The sequence below is a fragment of the Ochotona curzoniae genome, unplaced genomic scaffold, assembly GCF_017591425.1.
Source record: "Ochotona curzoniae isolate NIBS_2020 unplaced genomic scaffold, NIBS_Ocur_1.0 contig_4792, whole genome shotgun sequence".
NCBI classification, from domain to species: domain Eukaryota; kingdom Metazoa; phylum Chordata; class Mammalia; order Lagomorpha; family Ochotonidae; genus Ochotona; species Ochotona curzoniae.
Genome location: NW_024466389.1, coordinates 12,697,398 through 12,719,856, shown reverse-complemented (window position 1 = coordinate 12,719,856; position 22,459 = coordinate 12,697,398). Strand labels below are relative to the sequence as shown.

General features: G+C 49.1%; 1 protein-coding gene across 12 annotated transcripts in view; it reads left to right on the top strand.

Annotated features, from left to right (window-relative positions):
- The first annotated feature begins 12,673 nt into the window (after positions 1-12,673).
- The window catches only part of HP1BP3 (heterochromatin protein 1 binding protein 3), a 35,993-nt gene continuing 26,207 nt past the window's right edge, over positions 12,674-22,459 (top strand). For 2 of the 12 annotated variants that reach the window (XM_040988028.1, XM_040988029.1), the window contains exons 1-2: positions 15,924-18,885; positions 19,334-19,433. In XM_040988028.1, the coding sequence (XP_040843962.1) occupies positions 18,790-18,885; positions 19,334-19,433 (196 nt within the window). In that variant the 5' untranslated portion in view covers positions 15,924-18,789. Of the gene's footprint in view, positions 12,743-12,946; positions 13,332-15,919; positions 18,886-19,333; positions 19,434-22,459 lie in introns of those variants that run through there. The other 10 variants (XM_040988024.1, XM_040988025.1, XM_040988026.1 and 7 more) reach the window with 10 other exon arrangements.

The following is a 22,459-nucleotide window of genomic DNA, read 5'->3' as shown; positions in this document are numbered from 1 at the left end:
CCCAGCTGGGGTGGGTGAAGGGCAGCTCAGGAGGAGGATGAGAAAGGTGGCTGATAAGGCGGGGCCCAAAGGATGCAGCCCCCCTCCTCAACCAAGCAGTGATATATGGATTCACCAAGATGGAAAGGAACCTACAGCATCCCATAGCATCGTATAAGGAGCATCCCTTTGTCCCCCAAGCCCCACCTGTACAGCCCCCTGATTAAAAAAAAAAATGACCCCTCATTTCCCCCACGCACAACTTCCCTGGGCCGCTACTCTGCTGGACCAGTGAACCCCGCCCGGGAGCACTCCCAATAAAGCTTGTTCTAAGCTAAACTTTATTCTGTGTGGATTTCTGGTTCTGAACATGAACTCAGGCCTTCCAGTCTTCATTCCACACTTTGAGAGGAGGAAGTGGACAGGCCTTGCCTGGGTTATTAAGACCAGTTTCCACACTGTAGTCAGCAACATCCACCTCACAGGACTGTCAGGAGGACGAAGGGAGCCGGAGAGCCCCAGAATGCTCCTGTGTACACTGTTGCTTTTCTGCCACGCATAGTCCCATTGGGTGCACACATGGGGGCATCTTCAGCGACAGTGGGGAACCCTTCTGCTGCGTGGGTAAGTATAACATCATCCATGGGCCCTGCAAGATTCTCAACCTGAAACTTAGCCTGCTACACAGAGGTAATGAATTTCAAGTTTCCCCTGCAATTGCCTTGGCGGGCTCCGACCAAAGGATTGCACAGGCTTTACCTGGCTAGAGGGCCAGGGCTCCCCACCCCAAGAGAGGCCATGGTTTGTCTCTCCACATTTCTTGAACATTCTCTGTATTTTATTTCCTTTTGTTTCTCTTGTTCTGTCTTACCGTGACATCTCAGGCTTCTGTTCGTTTATCTCGTGTTGACAACCCCCATGGGCAGATTCACTGCCCGCTGCTGTGCCTGCAGCCACAGGACTCAGGCCAATCGGGAAACTCATTCCAGGCCTCCCACCAGGGCAGCAGGGACCAAATTACTGGAGTCAGCAACACTGCCTCTCTGGGCCATGTCTGCAGGAGCCTGTGACTTCCCATACAGGACCCAGTGATCCTGTCTGCCCGCACATCCTGCTTATGACAGATTGGGGGAGGCTGTCACCCCCATCTGTCCTGGGATTCATTGAGGGGACCAAGGTGCCCTGCCCTTGTCTTCCCTCCAAGAACTAATACTACTTTTCAAACTGTATGCTGCCCCACCCAGCAAGGAAATGAATTGTTTTTGGCTGCAAAACTCTCAGAGGCTCTTAAAACTATCATATACTTAGCAACATGCACTGTGTCACATGCAGCTCTGGCCTCGTTCCCAATGTCGGCGATGGCACCAGTTTGAGTAGAGACCCAGCTGTGCCCAAGGAGATTCCTTGCAGGTTAGATGCTCATGTTTTCTTACTCAGTATTAAAGACCAGCAGGGGCCCCAGTGTGGTAGCCTGGCACAGTAGCTTGGCAGCTAAAGTCCTCAATTTGCATGCAGTGGGATATGGGCCCTGGTTCTAATCCTGGCAGGCCCGCTTCCCATCCAGCTCCCTGCTTGTGACCTGGGAAGGCAGTTGAGGACGGCCCAAAGCCTAGGGAACCTGCATCCATGTGGGAGGCCTAGAAGATGCTCCAGGTTCCTGGCTTCGGATCAGCACAGCTCCAGCCATTGCAGCTGCTTGGGGAGTAAGTTAACGGATGGAAGATCTTCCTGTCTGTCTCCTCTTCTCTGTATATCTGACTTTCCAGTGAAAACAAATAAATAAATGAAAGACCAGCAGGATTTAAAGATGCAGAAATTATTAAATGGGACCATGATCATGAAAAATCTGTTTGGTCAAAATGTCTTCTCTATTGGGAAGAAGGCGTCATTGGTTAAAAAAAAAAAAAAAAGGCCTGGTTTAAAACTGACCCTGTAACTTTGGGGGTTGATATGTGTGACTTTCAAGCACTCTGCTACTGGGCGAGTGAAATGTTTCCTGCCTTGTTTTAAGGGTTTTCAGAATATACAGTGAGGGACTGGGGTGTGGTGTAGCAGCCTAAGCCTCAGCCTGTGAGGCTGATGTCATACAAGGCTGGATCATGTCCTGGCTGCTCCACTTCCAATCCAGCTCCTTATCAATCGCCAGAGGAAAACAGCTGTTAATGGTCCAAGTTCTTGGGCCCCTGCTACCCATAAGGGAAACTTGAAAGAATCTTCTGGATCCTGGCTCCGGCAAGGCCCAGCTCTGGCTATTGTGGCCAACTTGGGGAGTGAAACAGCAGATGGAAGATCTGTCTATCTCCTCCTTTTTTAAATAAATAAAAACTTTTTAAAATAAATCTTGTTTTTACTGGAAATGCAGATTTACAGAGAGGAGAGACACACAGAGAGAGAGAGAGATCTTCCAACTGCTGGTTCACTCCCCAAATGGCCACAACAGCTGGAACTAAGCTGATCCGAAGCCTGGAGCCTGGAGCCAGGAGCTTCTTCTGTACCTCCCACGTAAGTACAGGGTCCCAAGGACTTGGACCATCATTTCCTGCTTTCCTAGGTCACAAGCAGAGACTTGAATCAGAAGTGGCACAGCCAGGACATGGGCCACAGGGTGGAGGATTAGTCTGTTAGGTCCTGGAGCCAACCCCTAAATAACAAAGAGAGAAGGAAGAAAGAAATGAATGAATGAATTAAAAGAAAGAAAAAAAGATAGGCAATGGTTAAGACTTCAGATATCTGTATTCCAGGAATCCAGCTTCCTGCCAATGCTGGATTATCACGAATTTTAGAATCTTCCTTGGAGCAGCAACAAATGAAGGCTCAAGGGGCCATGTCACCCATGCAGGAGTCCCAGACTGAATGCTGAGCTCTTGGCTGTGCGCCCTGCAGCCACAGCTGTGACACCTGGGGAGGAAGATGGCCTTTCAAATAACATGAAAATAAATAAATAAAAGAAGACCCTGAGCCACTGTCTCATTTCATCAAATTTTACTTTGTTTTATAAAATAATAAGATCTTTTTTTGATTGTCTCTTTTTAAATAAATGGATTAAATTTTGTAATCTTGTCTTGTTTCTAGTCGTACTTTCAGGCTTGTATTTTCCTTTAGCCACTAAATTTTGTGAAGGAAAAAAAAAAATCCTTCCCTTTTAGACGTTCTTGAACTTCCCCAAAGCTACACAGACAAGACGTGAGGAGGAGCAGCTCAGTTTGCTGGGACTTCCCAGGTTTGACACCTCAAATTTCTGCTTCCCACTCGCCCCCAGTCTCGCTGGAGTGGATAGATCGGGACCATGGTCCCTCAGGATCTCCCTGCACTGACCCTGTATCACCTCTAGCCACCGCCTCACGCCTGACTGTGGGCACCACCCTGCAAAGAACATCCCAGGAGCGCCAGGCAGGACTGGGAGCAGACCAGCGCTGAGGACACGCTGAGGTGTTCTGCAATCAGCACAAGTAGGCAAGGCCTGTTTCTTTCTTTCTTTCTTTCTTTCTTTCTTTTTTACAATCTTTACATAGTGAATTAGGATAAAAAGGTACAAGGGCTATAGGAAAGTGGGTAAGACTATTATTTCCACATTGTTTCCTTCTTGTGTCTGAGGTAGAGGGGGATATTGAGGGAGAAGCCCCACCCAGTTTCCCACCCACCCCAGGTCCCGGATGTGGGGCATGCTCTGAGATTCTTGCTCAAGTGGTTTTGATAGTTCACCAGTTATGAACCGTTGCCTGTGCAGAACCGTCTGGACTGCAACACCCACTGGTTCCAGTGGAAGGCGGGGCTGAAAACAGAACCAACCCAGCAATTGCAACTACCAGCTGACTGGCGTGATGGACTGTGCTGGGCCCTGTACTTGCTGGTGCATACAAGTATCTGGCCTGGGATCACTTCAGACAAAGTTTCTTTGGCGATCTCCCCAATTGAAATGCCAGACTCAGAACCCTAACCATGAAAGGACAGAAGCTGGAACAAGTTAATCAACCACCTCAGCCATATGTTGGCAGTGAAATACTGGACAAATGGAGACTCTAACATGGATTATGTCAATCAGTGGATTATGTGAGGGCAAGTACAGGGCCCAGCATAGTCCATCGCCCCAATCAGCTGGTGGTTGCAATTGCAGGGTTGGTTCTGTTCTCAGCCCCGACTTCCACTGGAACCAATGGTTGCTGCAATCCAGCCAGGTTCTGCGCAGCACATACTCGGCACTCACATAAACCAGTGGGGGCTGCAACCCAGTCAGAGCGACCGACAATAACCCCAACCAGGCCCACCCCTGTCCTGGTTTGCCAGTATGTGTAGCAGACTAGTCCAGTCTGCCCCACATCCCATTTGGCTCTCGTACATGTCAATGAATATTGAAGCTTAGTTCCATCTAACCAGCTCAACTATCCAGTCCTCACGGATGTTTTGAGTGCCTCTCTGTCTAGCTACCCCAGCCCCTGTCCTAGTTTTCATGCCCTCCCGTGGTAGTGGTAACCCAAGAGAAAGGAGCCCACTATTTCCCTCCCAGGCCTTTCTCACGCCCGGATTATGCACTCTCCAGATGGTCCTGTGGTTTGACTTGACAGAATTAGCCCCCAGTGCCAGCTTCTGCCAGCTGATGCTGCAGCTAAGCCCAAACAACCCTCACCCACTCTAATTTTGTTTGCACCAGTAGGAATAATCCGCCCAGCCTGGCTTTTCCCTTTCTAGTCCACATGAGACACACAGGTGTTGTAGCCCTGCTTAGTCTGGTCTGCCCCCATCCCAACCCATGCTCCCCTGCGGGAGTAGCTGTCCAGCAAGAGAACCCTGCCTTATTCCTCCTGCCGGCTCTGCACCCTCCCTTCATTGTTCTTACACGTGCTAGTTGGGCACTGCAGTCACATCCGGTACAGGCAACCTCAACCTGGCATTCCATATTGTGGACTGGTTTTTTTGCGACCGAACCTGGCTCGACCCACACTCTGTTCTGGTGTTCGGATTTGCCAGTTGATGACGTGAACTGATTCAGCATGGTCTGCCCCTGACCCATGCCAAATGTATGCCAGTGGGAAACTTTCCATAGCCTGTTCTGGGCTATTTCCTATCATGCTTCTTGCGCTTACCTGCCGGGTCTGTGTCCTGCCAGAGGAATTGCCCAGACTCCTCCATCAGAACCCCTCCCATTGCCAGATTTTGTTCTTACCAGGGGGTCCATGAGCCAGCGCTACTCCGTCCACCTCCTGTCCTAGTAGGAATAGTGGCTTTTCCTGACTGGCCTTCAACCCAAGCTGGTTCTTCCTTTTGGATGGTTCAGCCCAGCCACGGCTCGTCCATACCCACATACGTCTCACACATGGCTCAGTAGGGGTTGAGCCTGTCCATCCCACATCTACCCTGATCCTCCAGGACACCAGGGGCTGTTGGGGTCCGGCCTGGCTTGGTGCATCCAGTCCCAGTCCACACTTGTACCAAGGGAGACTACAACTGGTAAGGCCTATTTCTTAAGGAATCTAACCCTGAAGGTCTCTTCAATGTGTCTAAAATACCATCGGCTTGACCAGAAAGGAAAGACACAAATCTCGAACCCGGATGTGGAAATGGGCAAGTCCTTTGGTTTTTCCCTGGAGGTGGCAAGGGCTGTTCCCTGAGTTCGCCATCCTGTTCCTCAGGGAGACACCTGTCCTAACAGTCCCCCAAGTGTTTGCCCCCTGGAGGGCAGAACTGCATCTCTAGCCAATGGATTAGAGAACTTAAGCTAAAGAACCATAGCTGAACACTCCTGTCCTTTCCTCTTGGTAAGAGCTGAGAACGGAGATATTGACCCATCAAATGCAGCAGCCCAGCTGACACTCACAGCAGAGGCTCTCAAATAGCAAGCAGCAAAACTAACTTGGTGGATTGCCAACAGTAATAAAAGAAACCAAAAATCCAAGAATAGTCTAAGGTAAATGTGATTTGGTAAAATTTATTTGCTTCTTATGTACTGTTTCCTGATTCATTATCCAAAATGGTTGAGACCAGATGTGTTTCATGGATAAGACCTTTTCAGAGGTGAAGAAACAGTTTTTGGGGTCGGCCCAGTGTGTAAGGCTGCCATGTATGGTGCTGGCTCCCATATGGGCACTGGTTCCAGTGCCAGCTGCCCTACTTCCCATCCAACTCCCTGCTGCTGCACCCACATGGGAGACCTAAAAACAAGTTCTGGCTCCTGGCTTCGGCCTGGCCTAGCCCTGGCTGATACTGCCACGTGGGGAGTGAATCAGCAGTTAAAGGACTGTGTTTCTTTCTCTCTCTCTCTCTCTCTCTCTCTCTCTCTCTCTCCTCTCTCTGTGTTGTGTGTCTGTGTAACTCTGCCTTTAAAATAAATGAAAATATATATTTTTTAAATTTATTTTATCTTTGTATTAGAAAGGCAGATTTTACAGAGAGAAGGAGAAATAGATCTTCCAACGGCTGGTTCACTCCCGCAAGTAGCCACAACAGCCAGAGCTGAGCTGATCTGAAGCCAGGAGCTTCTTCTGGATCTCCAATGCGGCTGCAGGGTCTCCACTGCTTTCCTAGGCCGCAAGCTGGGAGCTAGATAGGAAGTAGGGCAACCAGGTCATGAACCAGCATCCATATGGGATCCCGGCACATGCAATGTGAGGACTTAAGGCAATAGGTTACTGCACCAGGCCCTAAAAGTAAATTTTAAACACCCAGTTTCACAGTTAGATGAATGCTGTGCTTCTTAAAGTTAGCACGGTGATCCCCAGTGAGAGGAGGGTCCAGGGGTGTAGCTTCTAGCAGCAGCTCTGGCCTCGGCCGCTCTGCACATCACAGAAGAAAACCACCCCAGGACAGATGGTTACAGGAAACCTTGCTCCAGCCTTAGGGTGGCTCCGGGAACTGCCGGGGATTTACCCACCACACTGAGCCTTCTCTTGCCATCCCTTTTCAAGTTCCAATTGGATTAAGAACAATCTTTAGGCTTAAAGCCAAAAGAGGCAGCCCCTTCCAGGACTCCCATGCAGGTGAAGGGTCCCATGCTTTGGATCATCTTCTAGTGCTTTCCCTGACCATAGGCTAAGTGTTGAATCAAAAAATAGAGCAGCTAGCACATGAACCAATGCCCACATGGGATGTCGGCACCACAGGGCAGAGGATTATCCTGTTTGCACTGGCCCCACAAATAAACCCTTTTTTAAAAGAAAATGTCCTTACGGGCCTGGCATGGTAGTCCTCGCCTTTCTTGAGCCAGGATCCCACATGGGCACTGGTTTATGTCTTGACTGTGCCACTTCCCATCCAGCTCCCTCCTTGCTGCCTGGGAAAGCAGTCAAGGATGTCCCAAAGCCTTAGGACCCTGCACCCGTGTAGGAGACCTAGAAGAAGCTCCTGGTTCCTGGCTTCAGATTGGCTCAGCTCTGGCAATTGTGGCCACTTGGGGAGTGAATCATTGGACAGAAAATCTTCTGTATATCCTCTCTGTATATCCCACTTTCCAATAAAAATAAATAAATCCTTAAAAAAAAATCCTTCAAACCTCTCCTTGCTGACACTAGGTAGTGTGACACACAACAAGTGAAAAAGGCACACGTGTAAGACTACTAGGAGGTAAATGACACACAAAGGCTGCCACACGCCGCAGAAGGACGGGCGTGCCACCTGAGGGTGTTCATAGAAGCTGTGCTGCCCGACGGCCGAGTGGAGGTCACGTGGGAGCTTGTTCTGGTCTGTCCCAAGCCGGACCACACCTGGACCCCCAGCATGTCTCCATTTCTTACTCCTTTTTGCCCCTCCTTGGATCATACCTTCCCCAGCTGAGAAAAATATTTAAAAAAACGAAATTAAATGATAAATTAATGTCATTGTAAGAAATACCTGAGGTCCACACAAAGCTTTTTATATCACGAGTGTTTTTCATGCACTTTCCACAGAGCCCACACACACACATGTTCAGGGCTCAGCCTTTTCCTGGCCCGTAACACTCCCAAGAATCTGCAAGTGCTTCGCCTTTCTCCAGCCTTCCACCGAACACTGCAAAGCCATCTACTTTGCTTCACAAGGTCAAGACCTTTGAGACTAATGGAGTTAAGTATGACATGGCTTTAGCATAGAGGAATGGCAAAAAGAGGAAAAAATCCAAACCGAACCAGAAGATGAAGCAGCCTGTCCAGCCTGTTGCCTGGTGAGTACGGAGCTTCATAGCCTGGGACACAGAAGGTATTTGTTGAAAAGTGGAGATAATTGTGACACTGTGAGGACCCATTGATGTTTTTTTTTCTAGCTCATGATTCCGAGGCTGCCTAGGGAGGAACTTTCTGGGAATGGGTGGTGCTGGGAGGGCTGTGACATCATCATAGGCTGCCCCATGTTTCTTTCTGCTTACACTTCCTCTCCTGGTCACACACCAAGGATTTGTGTTCCTCTAATCCCTGACTCTCAATTGCCAATGAATTAAAACAACGGAAGCCCAAGAGCCACTTTTTGTTGTTGTTGTCGTTTAGGATTTATTTATTTTTACTGGAAAGGCAGATCACACCCCAAATGGCCACAATGGCCAGAGCTGAGCCGAACCAAAGCCAGGAACTTCTTCTGGGTCTCCTTCGTGGGTGCAGGGACCTAAGACTTTGGGCCATCCTCTACTGTTTTCCCAGGCCATAAACAGAGAGCTGGATGGGAAGTGAAGCAGCCGGGACATGAACTGGTACTCATCTGGAATACTAATGCTTTTAAGGCAAGAATCTAACCACTGAGCCATTGCGCTAGAACCCTCAAGGGTCACTTCAAAAAGTGCTACAGAAAGCATGTTATTTATCTTCATGATGTTGTAAATTTCCATTTTTCTTCCTGTTTTTGTCTTTGTATTGAGGCTTTTCATTTAAGGGGAGGTATAGTAACTGCTTATTGGAGACTATCATATCTAGATGTGAGGATATTCTGCCACCTCTACTTTCAGATCAAAGGTGGACTCCCCATGAAACTGGTAAATTTATCTTGACAATAAGATGCTGGACTTTCTGCATAGTCCATGCCAACAATGATGCAATTATGACTGTTTATGAACTATACTATTGTAATAATATAGAGGAAACCAGTATGGTGGGGGAGGGTTTGGGGAGGAGTTAAGGGAAACTCCAGGGCCTATGGAACTGTGTCATAAAACAAACAAACAAACAAAACATGTGCTACAGAAGAGAACAAAGATTATCCCACAAGGGAAGTCCTATGCTTGGAAGCCCACTGTTGAGGGATTAGAACCAGCACCCAGATGGGATCCCGGCACGTTCAAGGCAAGGACTTTAGTAGCTAGGCCACTGCACCAGGCCCAGAGCTCCTTTTTTTTTTTTTTAAAGGTTTATTTATTTGAGGGCCCAGTGTAATGGCCTTGCAGCTAAAGTCCTCGCCTTGAATGTGCCAGGATCCCATACGGGTACCAGCTCTAGTTCCAGCAGCCCAGCTACCCATCCAGCTCCCTGCCTGTGACCTGGGAAAGCAGTCGAGGATGGCCCAATGCTTTGGGACCCTGCACCCGTGTGGGAGACCTGGAGGAAGTTCCTGGCTCCTGGCTTCGGATCGGCGGAGCACCGGCCATTGTGGCCACTTGGAATGTGAATCATTGGACGGAAGATCTTCCTCTCTGTCTCTCCTCCTCTCTGTATATCTGCCTTTCCAATAAAAATAAAATATCTTTTAAAAAAATAAGATTTTTAAAATTTGAAAAACACAGAGAAAAAAGACAGAGAAGACAATCTTCTATTTGCTCGTTTTTTTCCCAAATGGCCATAATACCTGGAGGTGGGCCAGGCAAAAACTGAGAACCTGGAACTCCAGGCACTTCTTCCACAACAGGTGGCAAGCTCTTGGGCTGTTTTTTGCTGCTTTCTCAGGCATATTAGCAGAAAGCTGGATGGGAAGTAGAGCAGCCAGGACTCCAGCCAGTGGTCAGAAGGTGTGTTGTTACTGCAAGCAGCAAATGAACATGCTGTGACAACGACACAGCCCATAGCTTCAGTCTATGGCAGCCTTGGTGCATGGCTGTGTAGGTGTATTCACATTTTAGCATGCTGTTTCAGAGGGTTTTTTCTTCTTGGGTATATATATGATGAGTAGCAATATGATTTTTAAAGTGTTTTAGCGTTTTTATTAATATAATGAGAACAGAGTTCATGTATAAAATCTTTTTTTTTTTTTTAAATTATCTTCATTTTATTTGAAAGCAGAAAGACAGGTGGAAAGAGCTCTCCCATCGACTGGTTTACTTCGCCAATGCCCACATCAGCCAGGGCTCCAGACCAAAACCAGCAGCCTAGAGTTCAACCTGGATCTCCCCCACAGGTGGCAGGGGCCTGAGAAGCTGGGCCAGCCTCTGCTGCACCCAGGCTGTGAGCAGGAAGCTAGGGCAGAAGCAATGAGCTGCCAGAGTTTGAATCAGGTCCAACACAGGATGTGGGCATGCCAGGTGGCCTTGACCACAGGGTCACAAACCTCCCTGAGTTTTTTTGTTTTGTTTTTGTTTTTTCATTGGAAAGGCAGAATCACAGAGAGGAGAGTTCATCTTTGTGTTGGCTTACCCTTAAAGTGGCTGTAACGGCCAGGGCTGAGTCAATGTGAACCTAGGAACCAGAATCTCCCGTGTGTGCAGGGCCTCTTGGGCCGTCTGCTGCTGCTTTCCCAAGCGCATTAGCAGGGAGCTGGATCAGAAGTGGAACCGCTGGGGCTCGAACTAGCGCTCTTAGACAATTCAGGCTTTGTAGGCTGCAATTTTACTGGTTACGAAACCACTAACCCCCAGTCTTGGGTTTTGTTTTTAAGCAAAAAAATCTAATTAAAGAGCGAAGCCTACCCTCCAAGTTTGTTCTTATGCATCCCAGCTTGTGTGATGTGGGGCTAACGACATTTTAGAGTAAAAGGAGAAAGGCATGATGTGTGAAACCTGGTAACATGTCAAACTGGAATATTCTTTTTTTTATTTTAAAGATTTATTTTTATTATTTTTTTCATTGGAAAGGCAGATATACAGAGAGGAGAGACAGAGAGGAAGATCTTCCGTCCGATGATTCACTCCCCAAGTGAGCGCAACGGGCCGATACTATGCCGATCCGAAGCCAGGAGCCTCTTCCGGGTCTCCCACGCGGGCGCAGGTTCCCAAAGCTTTGGGCCATCCTCGACTGCTTTCCCAGGCCACAGGCAGGGAGCTGGAAGGGAAGTGGGGCTGCCAGGATTAGAACCGGCACCCATATGGGATCCCCGGCGTGCAAGGCGAGGACCTTTGGAATATTCTTTAAAGGGGGAGGCTGAGACCAGAGGCAGTAAGGACGAAGTAAGATGGGTGTAGGGTTACACCACTGCCTGGGCTGCCGCATCCCACCCTGGAACGCTGGTGCCCAGTCCTGGCTCATCTGCTTCTGACCCAGCCTCCTGCCAATGTGTGTGTGTGTGGAGTGTGTGTGTGTGGAGGGGAGCAGGTGAAGGCTCAAGAACTTGAGTCCCTGCCACCTTCTAAGAGACCCAGGTGAGGCTGTTGCAGAATGTGTGAGCACATGGGGGGGCTTCTCTTTGTCACGTGGCCTTTCAGAGCATACATTTTAAAAATTATTTCTATATTTTTACTGTCAGGGTAGACTTTATGGAGAGACAAGGAGAGATGTAAAGGTCTTCCATCCCCAAATGCCCCGAACGGCAGGAGCTGAGTGGATCCAAAGCTGGGAGCCAGGAGCCTCCTCCAGTTCTCCCATATGGGTGCAGGGCCCCAAGGGTTAGGCCGTTTTCCACTGCTTTCCCAGGCCACAAGCAGGGAGCTGGGTTGGAACTGGAGCAACTGGGACACTAACCAACTTCCATATGGGATCCTAACCCTTAAAAAGGGAGGATTAGCCAATTCAGCCATTACACCGGGTCGTCAGGTCTCCTTTTTTAAAACGCTAGATAGTCTCTATCTGTGACCTTAAACAAAGTAAAAAATGGTACAACGTGATCAGACAACTCCTTAGGAAATTTCGTTGGCGGAAAGCTGGTTGGAGGAACCGGTGAGAAGTTCAGGCCGATGGAAAAGCCAGGGCACTAGGATGGTGCGTGCATGCACAGCTCGCCAGTCTTCAGAAAGGCTGGCGCCGCCCACGGGCATCATTTCCCTGCAGTCTTCACCTGCCACCACTACATGCCTCGCAGACAGGCAATACTGCCAAAAACCTGCGGCTTCCCACCGCATCTTCTCAGACTGTCCAGCCACAATCTACTCTGACAATTCCAAGGAAATCCGCTCTCTTCTGGCTCCAGTTTCCTATCTGGGAATCCAGAAGGCTGTTTTGGGCAGTCAGAGAAGGAATGGCCAGTACTCAGTCCCGAATTCCTGCTCCGCTGTACACTGTCCGGCGCCCTAACCGGAACAGAAACGAGGCCCTGACCTGGATGCTTTTGACCGTCCTGACCCTCCCCGGGCTTGGCGAGCCGGAGCGCGACACGCCATCCTCGGAAAGCAGTCACACGGTCCAGGAACAACTGGAGGACAGAGAAAGTGACAGGCAGAGAACGGCTGGCGAGTCCTCGGCGACGTCCGCCCCAGCTCGCCCCGCCTCAGCCGGCGCGCGCGCCCGTCCCCCGAGCGCGGTCCCGTGGCCCGTGCGCGCGCTCCCTGGGCGCGGGGGGGCGGGGCCGGGAGCGCGCGCGCGCGCGGGGCCGCGTGCAGGGGGGCGGGGCGGCGGAGCTCGGCAGCCGGGCCTGCAGGACAGCGGAGCGGCGGCGACGAACGGCGGCGGAGGTGGAGGAGGCGGCGGCGGGAGGCCGTGCGGGACGCGGGCGCCGAGCCGGGGGCAGCGCAGAGGTAACGCAGCACGGGAAGCGGCGGGCGGGCGGCCAGGGGCCTCGGGGCGCGCCGGGTGCCCGCGAAGGCCGGTGGCGGAGGCCCGCTCGCTCCGGGGGCGCTGCCTAGCCCCGAGGGGAGGGGGCGGGGCGCCCGCGGCCTGGGAGGAGGCGCCTTTTGTCAGCCTCCCGGAGCCGCCCCGCCCCCTCCCCGTGCGCCCGAGCCCCCTGCCCGGCTCGTCGACGCCTCCCCCGGGGCCCTCCGGCGCGCGCGCGCCCGCCCTTGTTTTGTTTGGAGTTGCGGGGTTGGGGGGGGGTTGGGGGGGAGCTCTTCCCGGGCCGTGCGCGCCACCCCCTTTATCACCTCCCCCTCCCGGGGCGCAGCGCGCCTGCGTGGACGCACTGCCCTGCGCGCTGATTGGCCGCGCGCTGGCGCCTGCGCCGCGGGCTCTCCGTGGCCGGGCGTCCGCCTCGCTCGCCCTCCCCTCGCCCTCACGCCCTCAGCGGTTTTTGGGTTCGAAAGATGCCGGCGGCGGTGAGTGGCTGCGGCGGGCCCGCCCCCCACCCCCGGCTTCTCCGCCCCCGCCGCCGCCATTACGGAGCTCCCAGTGGTGAGTGCGTGCAGCGGCCCCCGGGCCTCTGGCGTCCCCGCTCTGCGCAGCCCTGTCGCCTCGGTCCCCTCGCGCGTCCCCCTGCCCGCTGCCCCGCTCGCCGCCTCGCTGCTTCTGTTTGGCTGCGCTCCTGTCCGCCGGCTTCCTCTCCGCCGCGCCGTCCTCTCGTGGCTTGGCTGTCGCTGCTTTGCTGCCGTGCCGGGGCGGGTGACAGGCGGTGTGAGGAGGGGTCGCGGCAGTCCCGGGGTCGGGGGGCTCGTGGGCTCGGCCGGAGCCGGGGAGGCGGGACAGCCGCCACTTGGGTAGGGGACCTGGCTTTTCGTAAAGCGCCTGGTGCTCCTTGGCGTGACGTTTCGGAGGTGTCTGGGCTTGGGACGCTGAGAGCTGCGTAGGAGTGGGAAGGTTCCTAAATGCAGATGAAAGTTAGGCTGCTGAGCGCGAGAGGAGGGGCCGCCCGTGGCGCTGGGAAGGGTTCCCTGCGGAACCTGTGTGGCCTGGTGTGCTACCCAATGTCGTGCTGGTTGAAGATACTAATAAACCGAAATACACGAGTTCCTTAATACAAAGGGACTATAGCTCTCAAGTTTTTTGGACTTTTTCACGTGAACACGCCTTTGTCGCCTGCATTAAGATGGCTTAAGCGTTTCCTTTGCCAAAAAACAGATCTTTGTGTTGTTAATGTAAAGTTTAGGGGAAGAAAAAAAGTGAAACCAACCGAGGAGGGCCGAGCACGCAAACCACAAGCACGCCTGACGACTTGTTCTTGACATGTAGAACAATCTGGGTGACAAACAGACGCGGCTTTGGTTTACGGTGTTCAGCAGAGTGTGTGTTGACGGCCGGTTCTGTGCCTGCTACCCTCTCGGACACCAAGCGCTGGCAGGGAAGCTGTGCGGGTCGGGCGGGGCTGCGCTTGGAGCTGTCCGCTCTGCCCTGCAGGAGCGTGTTGCCCAGAAAAGGGCTAGAGGAGGATGCCCTCGAAGATTTATTTGTTTTTATTGAAAAGTCAGTTATAGAGAGGAGGAGAGACAGAGAGGAAGATTTTCCATCCGATGATTCACTCCCCAAATGACCACAACGGCCAGAGCTGGGCCGGTCCGAAGCCAGGAGCTTCCTACGGGTCTCCCAAGCAGGTGCAGGAGCCCAAGGCTTTGGGCTGTCTTCGACTGCTTTTCCAGGCCACAAACACGTAGCTGCATGGGAAGCGGGGCTGCCAGGGCACAAACCAATGCCCATATGGGATCCTAGTGTGTGCAAGGCGAGACTTCAGCCACCAGGCTTCCGTGCCGGGCCCTCTTTTTTCTTTTTAAGATGATTTTTTAGTTGAAAAGGCACATCTACAGAAAGATGTAATGTCCACTGGGTCACTCCCCAAGTGGCCACAGCAGCCAGGAGCTGAGCCAATCCAAAGACAGGAGGCAGGAGCTGCTTGTGAGTCTCCCTTGCTGAGGCAGGGTTCCAGGTCCCAAGGCTTTGGGCTGTCCTCTGCTGCTCTCCCATGCCACAAACAGGGAGCTGGATGGGAAATGGAGCAGCTGGCCCCTGAACTGGCAGTCATGTGGGATCCCTGTGGATGCAACATGAAGATTTAGCCACTAAGCCACCATGCAGACCTGCAAACATTTCATAGCACCAGTAGTGCTTTGTTAGCATTCTCCAAAGTTTGTGGGAAAATAGAATTAATAGTTTATTTTGGTGCAAAATGGTTGAAAATCATGTGTAGTTTTTTCTCCATAATTCATATTTTCCATGAATTATGAAAAATTGCATCAGAATAGTCATGCTTTAAATTCTGTTTTGTGTGAACTTTTTGCAGTACTCTCATGTTGCATACCGTTTTTCAGAGTGCTGTCAGATGTTACTGTTGGTTCAACTTCGCAGCGACTTCTTAGACCATGGTGTGTCTCACACTGTTCAGGTGCAAGTGGGGGGTCTCAAGTCCTCATGTCTTCGCATGTCACTGGGAGAGACACAGCAGTCCAACGGGCGGCTATGGAAGTTTAGGAGGTGTGAAGTATTAAGCATGGGTAGGAAATGTGCATGTGTGTGTGTGTGTGTGTGTGTGTGTGTGTGTTATTAAGCATGGGTAGGAAATGTGTGTGTGTGTGTGTGTGTGTGTGTGTGTGTGTGTGTGTGTTGCCAAGGACCATTTTGGGTACTTAGAAAATCATCCAAGGGTCATGCACAACTATCAACCGGAAAGTTAGCTTGCTCTAGACTCACTGAACCTCTAGTTCCACTTGAGGTTGTCTTGGCAGAAGCTGACCAAGTATATTAGCAAGCTTTTTACTGTCTGCAGGTGGAGATTCCCACCAGCTTGGTAACCTTACTAGCTAAAGTCCTTGCCTTGCATCCGCCGGGATCCCACATGGGCACCAGTTTGTATCCTGGCTGCTCCACTGCTTATTGAGCTCCCTGCTTGTGGCCTTGGATGGGAGTCAAGGATGGCCCAAAGCCTTGGACCCTGCACCTGCGTGGGAGACTTGAAGCTCCTGGCTCTTGACTTCCAATTGATTCAGCTTTGGCCATGTGGCCCCTTGGGGAGTGAATTGGTGGATAGAAGATCTTTTACAAAAACAAACCAAAAAAAAAAAGAAAATGAGTGGCTGAGTGAGGGGTGATGGTGGGCAGAACCCTGAGTGAGGCTGCAGTTTCCGAGAAGGCCAAGTGTGAACAGCCTGTGCAGGAGGCTGTTCTGAAAGCTGTGTGTGCCGGCAGCCAAGGGGGTAGAGGAGGGCTGGTTTTGATTTGGGGGGAGGTAGCAGGAGGATGTTGGGTTTGTTTTGGTTTTTTCTTTTTTGAATGCACGCAGGGAAATGGGCAAACCAAATTAGTCCAGCCTGGACATGCTTTTTTTTTTTTATCTGGTTTAGCTTAAATTTAAGCTATCATTTTTGTCCTTAAATTAAGAATGATGTCATCATGGACCATGAACCTGTTCCTTGTTACTTTCAGTCAGTTTTGACAGTTTGATATTGAGTAACTTTCTGTGCTTCTCCCTTCAAAAACCATTTGTTTGAATTTTGAATAATTAATTGTGTGGAAATGTTTTGACATTTTTCAGCACCTTTCAGATTTTAAAACTTTTTAAAAATGTGTTGATTTGAAAATGTGACTGAGAGGTAGGAGAGACAGAGCTCTTGCATCTGTTAGTTCAGCCTCCAGATAACCACAACAGCTAGGGAAGGCCAAGGGCACCGGGCCACAACAGCTAGGGCTGGCCAGGGGCACCGGGAGCCAGGAACTCTGTTCTGATCTCCCACAAGGAAGCTGGATTGAATACGAAGTGGTCAGGATTTGAACCAGCATCCCAGGTTAAGGTGAACCTGCCGTGCTACGAAGCCCACTCCTCAGGAATAATGTTTTTCATCCCAAAGCTGCCTGTGACTGAGGTTTTGTTGACTTCGCTGGTAGTGTTTTCAGCAGTGTTACTGTCAATAATGACTAATTTATCCAATGAGTTCAGTACCAGTTTAGTAAGGATGTGACTTACTGTATTGTATGTAGTGTTTGTAAAAAATAGATTTGCTTAGGATTTGGGTGCTTGTGTTTTATTTTACTATCAAGGGCTAACTGTGTAAGAGTCCTGGTTGGGTTAATAAGCAGGGTTATGATTTGACATTATCTCAGGATGGATTTTTACTTTTCACAAACCTAAGTAAGTGTGAGTTCATCTTGGCTTTCTTTTCACAGATTAGTAAGCAACTATTTTCATTTCTGTATTTTGCAATTGTTTTAAAGATGTTTTCATTTATTTGAAAGGGAAAATTAGAGAGACAAGGTAACTTCCATCTACTGATAAACTTGCCAAATGGTTGCAGGTTCTGGGCTGAGACACCAGAAGCCTGGGACTCCGTCTGGGTCTTGCACGTGGACGGCAGGGCCGAGGACTTGCGGTGTGTTCTGCTGCTTTCTCAGGCGCCTGAGCAGAGAGCTAGATTGTAAGTGGAGCACTGAGACTGGTAGGTGCTCGTGGTAATGCCAGAGTCCCAGGCTGCGGCCCAACCTGCTGGACTACAGCACTGGCCCTTAAGCTTTTCAGTTTCTTGAAATGAGTTGCCACATGAAATCTTTTACTTTTCTTTAAACAGTTAATTTTAAATGTTTGTGATTATTCACTATTGATAGTTTGTTGCACTGTATGATCTTGAACTCTTCAGCGGCCTTCTTTTTAGCTGGCAGGAATTGTTTCTGGTGTCCATAAGATTTTCCCTGGAAATATAACAGCATTCTCCATGATTTTTTTTTTGAAACTATTCTAGTTGGTCATCATTTGGAACTTTTTTTTTTTTAAGATTGATTGATTTTTATTGGAAAGGCAGATTTACAGAGGAGATGCAGAGAGAAAGATCTTCCATTGGGTAGTTCTTTCCCCAAGTAGCCTTGACGGCTGCCACTGAGCTGATCTGAAGCCAGGAGCCAGGAGTTTCTTCTGGGTTTCCCATTCAGGTGCAGGATCCCCAAAGCTTTGGGCCATCCTCTGCTGCTTTCCTAGGGAGCTGAATGGAAAGTGGAGCAGCTGGGGCACGAATTGGTGCTGGGCCCATTTGGGACTATTAACCTGACAAGTTGGGAGGTCTTAAATTCTCGGAATTTGAGCTTAAAGGAATTGAATAGTATGCCATTCTCAAAACTCTTTTTTAATTAGCACAGATATCTAAACACTTAAATGATCATTTTATGAGACTTTTGTTATAAAATAGCAGATTTTTTTGGGTGGGGGAGTATTTAATGATCGGGTCAATTTGAGCAACTCCATGGCTTTTACCTTCAAATAGTTATCTTATGTACTGTTTTACTTGTATTAAAAAGCTGATAGTCTTAGAAGCATAATTCTAGGCGATAGTGCAGGTTTATTCCTTTAGGTCTGTGGATGCTCTTAGAATTTCATGTTCCCTGGCAGTATTTTTATCCATGTGTTTTCCCTTAATAGAGAAAGAAATGTCATAGATTTAAGCTTATACTTAATTTTCTTGACCCCTTTGAGAACAGTGACAGCAGAAGACTTCTCAGTCAGTTGATCTTTGACTAGACATTTGACTAACTCCTCCTCCTTTGTCACTGCTGTGGCTTCCTACGTGCTGAGGTCGGAGGGTGTGGGCTCAGGTTCCTCGGGTGCACTCTGTCCCTCTTGCTTCAGTCCCCGTGGCAGGTGCAGCAGCTGCTGTGGCTTACGCATTTGTCTTAGTCGCTGCTTTATGTAGACTATTTTGATAGCGGTGTTATCTTTCAGATTAACAACTAAGTCATCTGTTGCTTACCTATAAGTTTTATAGTTTTTCCCCCTTTGGATATATATTACATTTAGACATTTTAGTGTAGTTTTGTTCCTGTTAATCTTCACACCAGGTCTTTTCTGTGCTTTAGGTTGACTCTCCAAGGATTTAGGAAAAATCCTTGTGGTTAACAGCAGAGGTTTCAGAGTGTAACCTGTACTCGGGCCTAGAAATTATTTTAAATGGCGACTGATACGTCTCAAGGTGAACTCGTCCATCCTAAGGCACTCCCACTTATAGTAGGAGCTCAGCTGATCCACGCGGACAAGTTAGGTGAGGTAGGGGCTGACACATTCTTGAAGCTCACTCTTGGATCAATCCCTCACTTCAGGCCTTGCTGGGTCTTTCTTGGTACATGTTCCTTCCCCTGCTTTGGGGCATCTAGGCTGTGAATCTGAAAAACTCTGTTACAGTAGTTTAAAAGTTCTTTTCTTCTTTCCTTTCCCCCAATTTCTGAAAAAGCCTCCAGCCTTCTAAATTTATTCCAGTCAAGTATAATTATTTGTTTCCACTTGGAATTTTATTTGAAAATTATTTTTGGAATTACTTTCTAAATATCATAATTAATTTGGTGGCGGGAGGGGGAGGATTCGTTAAAAGTAATTAGCCTCAGATCCTGGAGTTAACTTGAAGAATTCTCCTTCAACTTCTGGCACGCAGTTAGGCCCCTTGAGAAAAAAATTTTTGGATGCACTTTTGAATATTACCATGTCTTTTCTTATTTAGAAGGTGGAAGATAGCACCATGCCAATTCGTCGAGCTGTGAATTCTACACGAGAAACTCCTCCCAAAAGCAAGCTTGCTGAAGGGGAGGAAGAAAAGCCAGGTAATGTAAAGCTGTGTCGCAACTTAAGACCAAAGTTTCTATTCCAGTTTGGAGTGTCCTGTGAAGCCTTTTGAAGCTTTTTTAGTATTCAGTGATTACATGTATGTGTTTGTTTGAGAAGGAGTAAAGGACCCACACAGACGGGGCTCCCATGTACTGACTCATTCCCTAAATGTCTCCAATAGCTGTGGCAGAGCCAAACCGAATCTGAGAGCCAGGAACTCAGTCCAGGTTTGGTAGCATGGGGCAAGGCCCCAGCGACCTGTGCATCATGGCTGATCGCAGAGTGCTGGAAATGGAGCTGGGTTCCCAAATGCAGTCACTCTGATATGGGGTGCATATCAGATCTGCTAGGCTAAGTTCACCCTAACCTCCCCTCAACTTAATTGTCCTTTTTTCACGTCTATGTGCTTTAGGGGGAATATTTAAACAAAGGAGTAGTAAATATTGTTATATCATTACCAATTCATGCAAAGTAGGGTCTCATGTTGTCTCAGAAATCTTTGCTTTTTGAGTTAAAAGCTGAAAAGCAGTTGGGAAGGTGAGGAAGAGTGGAGGCCTAGCATTCTGTGCATGCTTCAGGCTGGGGGTGAAGCTGTGTGGAGGAATGAGAGACGGGCCCTCGGGAGGCGCTGCGGAAGCTTAGCCAGCAGTCGTCAGCCTTAGGAAGGGCTGAGAATGGAACATGAGGAGAGGGAAGCAGAGGAGTGAGCAGCACCGGACCAGACACGAACCAAGCAGACGGAGGCTGCCTGGTGCAAGGTGTGAGCGCGCAGAAATGGAGACCGTCAGCCTGGAGTACTGCTGCTCCCTATGGCACCTCTGACCATCTGTCTACTCTCTTTACAACCTTTTTCTTCCTTGTCTTTACTGCCTTTTTTTTTTCCTCATTTGCTTTTTTTCTCTCAGGTTTGCAGGGTTACATATACAGTGCTCTACCTGTCACAGCTTTTAGGACAAAACGTTTGCCAGCCAGCATAGATTAGGAGTATAAAGTGCATGCACCTTGTTGCTTTATCCCTGGTGCTGCAGGGCAGGTAGGCTGAGGCAGGAGGCAGAGCCTCAGTCTAGGTCACCTGCTGTCTCCAAGCAATGGAGCTTGGGTACAGGACCAGAGAAGAGACTAACCGAGGCACTCCATCTGGGATGCATGAACCTGCGAAATATCTTAATGCTCACCCCAGGCTATTTTATTCATTCATTCATTCATTATTTTATTTTATTCATTATTTTGAAGGGCGGAATTATAGGCAGACAGGTAAGGAGAGAGGAGGAGGTAACTTCTGTCTGCTGGTTCACTCCCAAAGTGGTCTCAGTGACTTGGGCTGGGCCAGGCTGAAACTCAATGTCTAGAACTCATCTAGGTCTCCAGTGTGGGTGGCTTGGGTCCGAGAACTTGGGCCATCTTCCACTTCCTCCCCTGCATTAACAGAGCTGGGTGAGAAATGGGAAAGTATGAGATGCCAGTGTTGCATGCCACGGCTTAACCCACTTTGCCACAGTGCCATCCCTAGCAGTTATGGATGAGAAGAAAATGTTAGAGTGAAACCTAGAAAATTATTCTTGGCTTTTCATCTTTTTTTTTTTTTTTTTTTTTTTAATTGGGACCGGCACTATGGCTCGATTTACTAATTTTCCACCTGTAAGTGCTGGCATCGAATATGGACATCATGATGTCCTGGCTCCTCTACTTCCCATCCAGCTTCCTCCTTGTGGCCTGGGAAAGCAGGACAGAATGGCCCAGAGCCTTGGGAGCCAGTACTCATGGAGACCCAGAAGAAGCTTCTGGCTCCTGGTTTTGGATCATCTCAGCTCAGTCTGCTGTGGCCATTTGAGAAGTAAACTAGTGGATGAAAGATTTTTCTGTCTTTCCTTTTCTCTGTAAACTTACCTTTCCAATAAAAAAAAATAAAGAATAGGCACTTCTTAAAATTATTTAAAAACAAGTAAGAGTGACTTATTTAAAGGTAGAAATACAGCGAGAATGCTCATCCTGTGGTTCACTCGCAAATACCCACAACATCCGAGTGATACGAGAAGCATTCCAGGCTCATGGCAAGAGCCCACCCACGTGGGGAGATGTCACCACTAACTCAGAAAGCTGACCTCAGGAGCTGGAGTCGGGGAGCATACACACTGTGGTGGGAGACCCGGGTATCCTGACCTGTGTCTTCACTGGTAGGCCAAATCCCCAGCTCATCGTATAAATAAGGGGCCTGGTGCAGTAGCTCAGCTGGCTGATCCTCCACCTCTTAAGTGTCAGGATCCCGTGTGGGCACTGATTCGTGTTCCAGCTGCTCCACTTCCCATCCAGCTTTGAAATCAACCGTCCAAAACTTTGGAACCCTGCACACGTGTACGAGACCCAGAGAAAGTTCCTGGCTCCTGGCTTCAGTCCATTCAACTTTGGCTGTTACATCCACTGGGGAGTGAACCAGTAGATGGAAGATCTTGTGAATCTGCCTTTCAAATAAACATAAATCTCCAAAAAAGGCAACATATAAACACATGGTTAAACTCTTACACTTACAGAAGTTAGATCAAATTTTTAAGCTGAGGGACAATAAAAAATACATCATTAAAAAGAAATCTTTTTATGGAAAACCTTTATGCATTTGTTTTCTGTATCCCCTGTTAACATCATTATGAAGTTATAGCATTAATATTTCATTATCTGAAGTGTGTGGGAAACAATTCTGTAAGCTGCAGAGGATGAGAATCAGTATTTATATATAATTTTTACAACTTTGTGATGTAAGGATACTGAAACTTGAAGATGGCAAAGAATTTGCTTGAAAATCATCACTCTAAAAATGAAATCAGGGGCAGGAGTTATAGTAAAGTAGGATAAGCCGCCACTTGGGGCGCCTACATTGCCATATTGGAGTGCCAGGGTAAGTCGTGGCTATTCTAGTCCAGTTCCCTGTTGTTGGACTTGGGCTGCAGTGAAGGGTGCCTCAAGTGATGGAATCCCTACCTGCGCTGTGAGACCCAGTTGGAATTCCTAAATCCTGGCTTCAATTTGG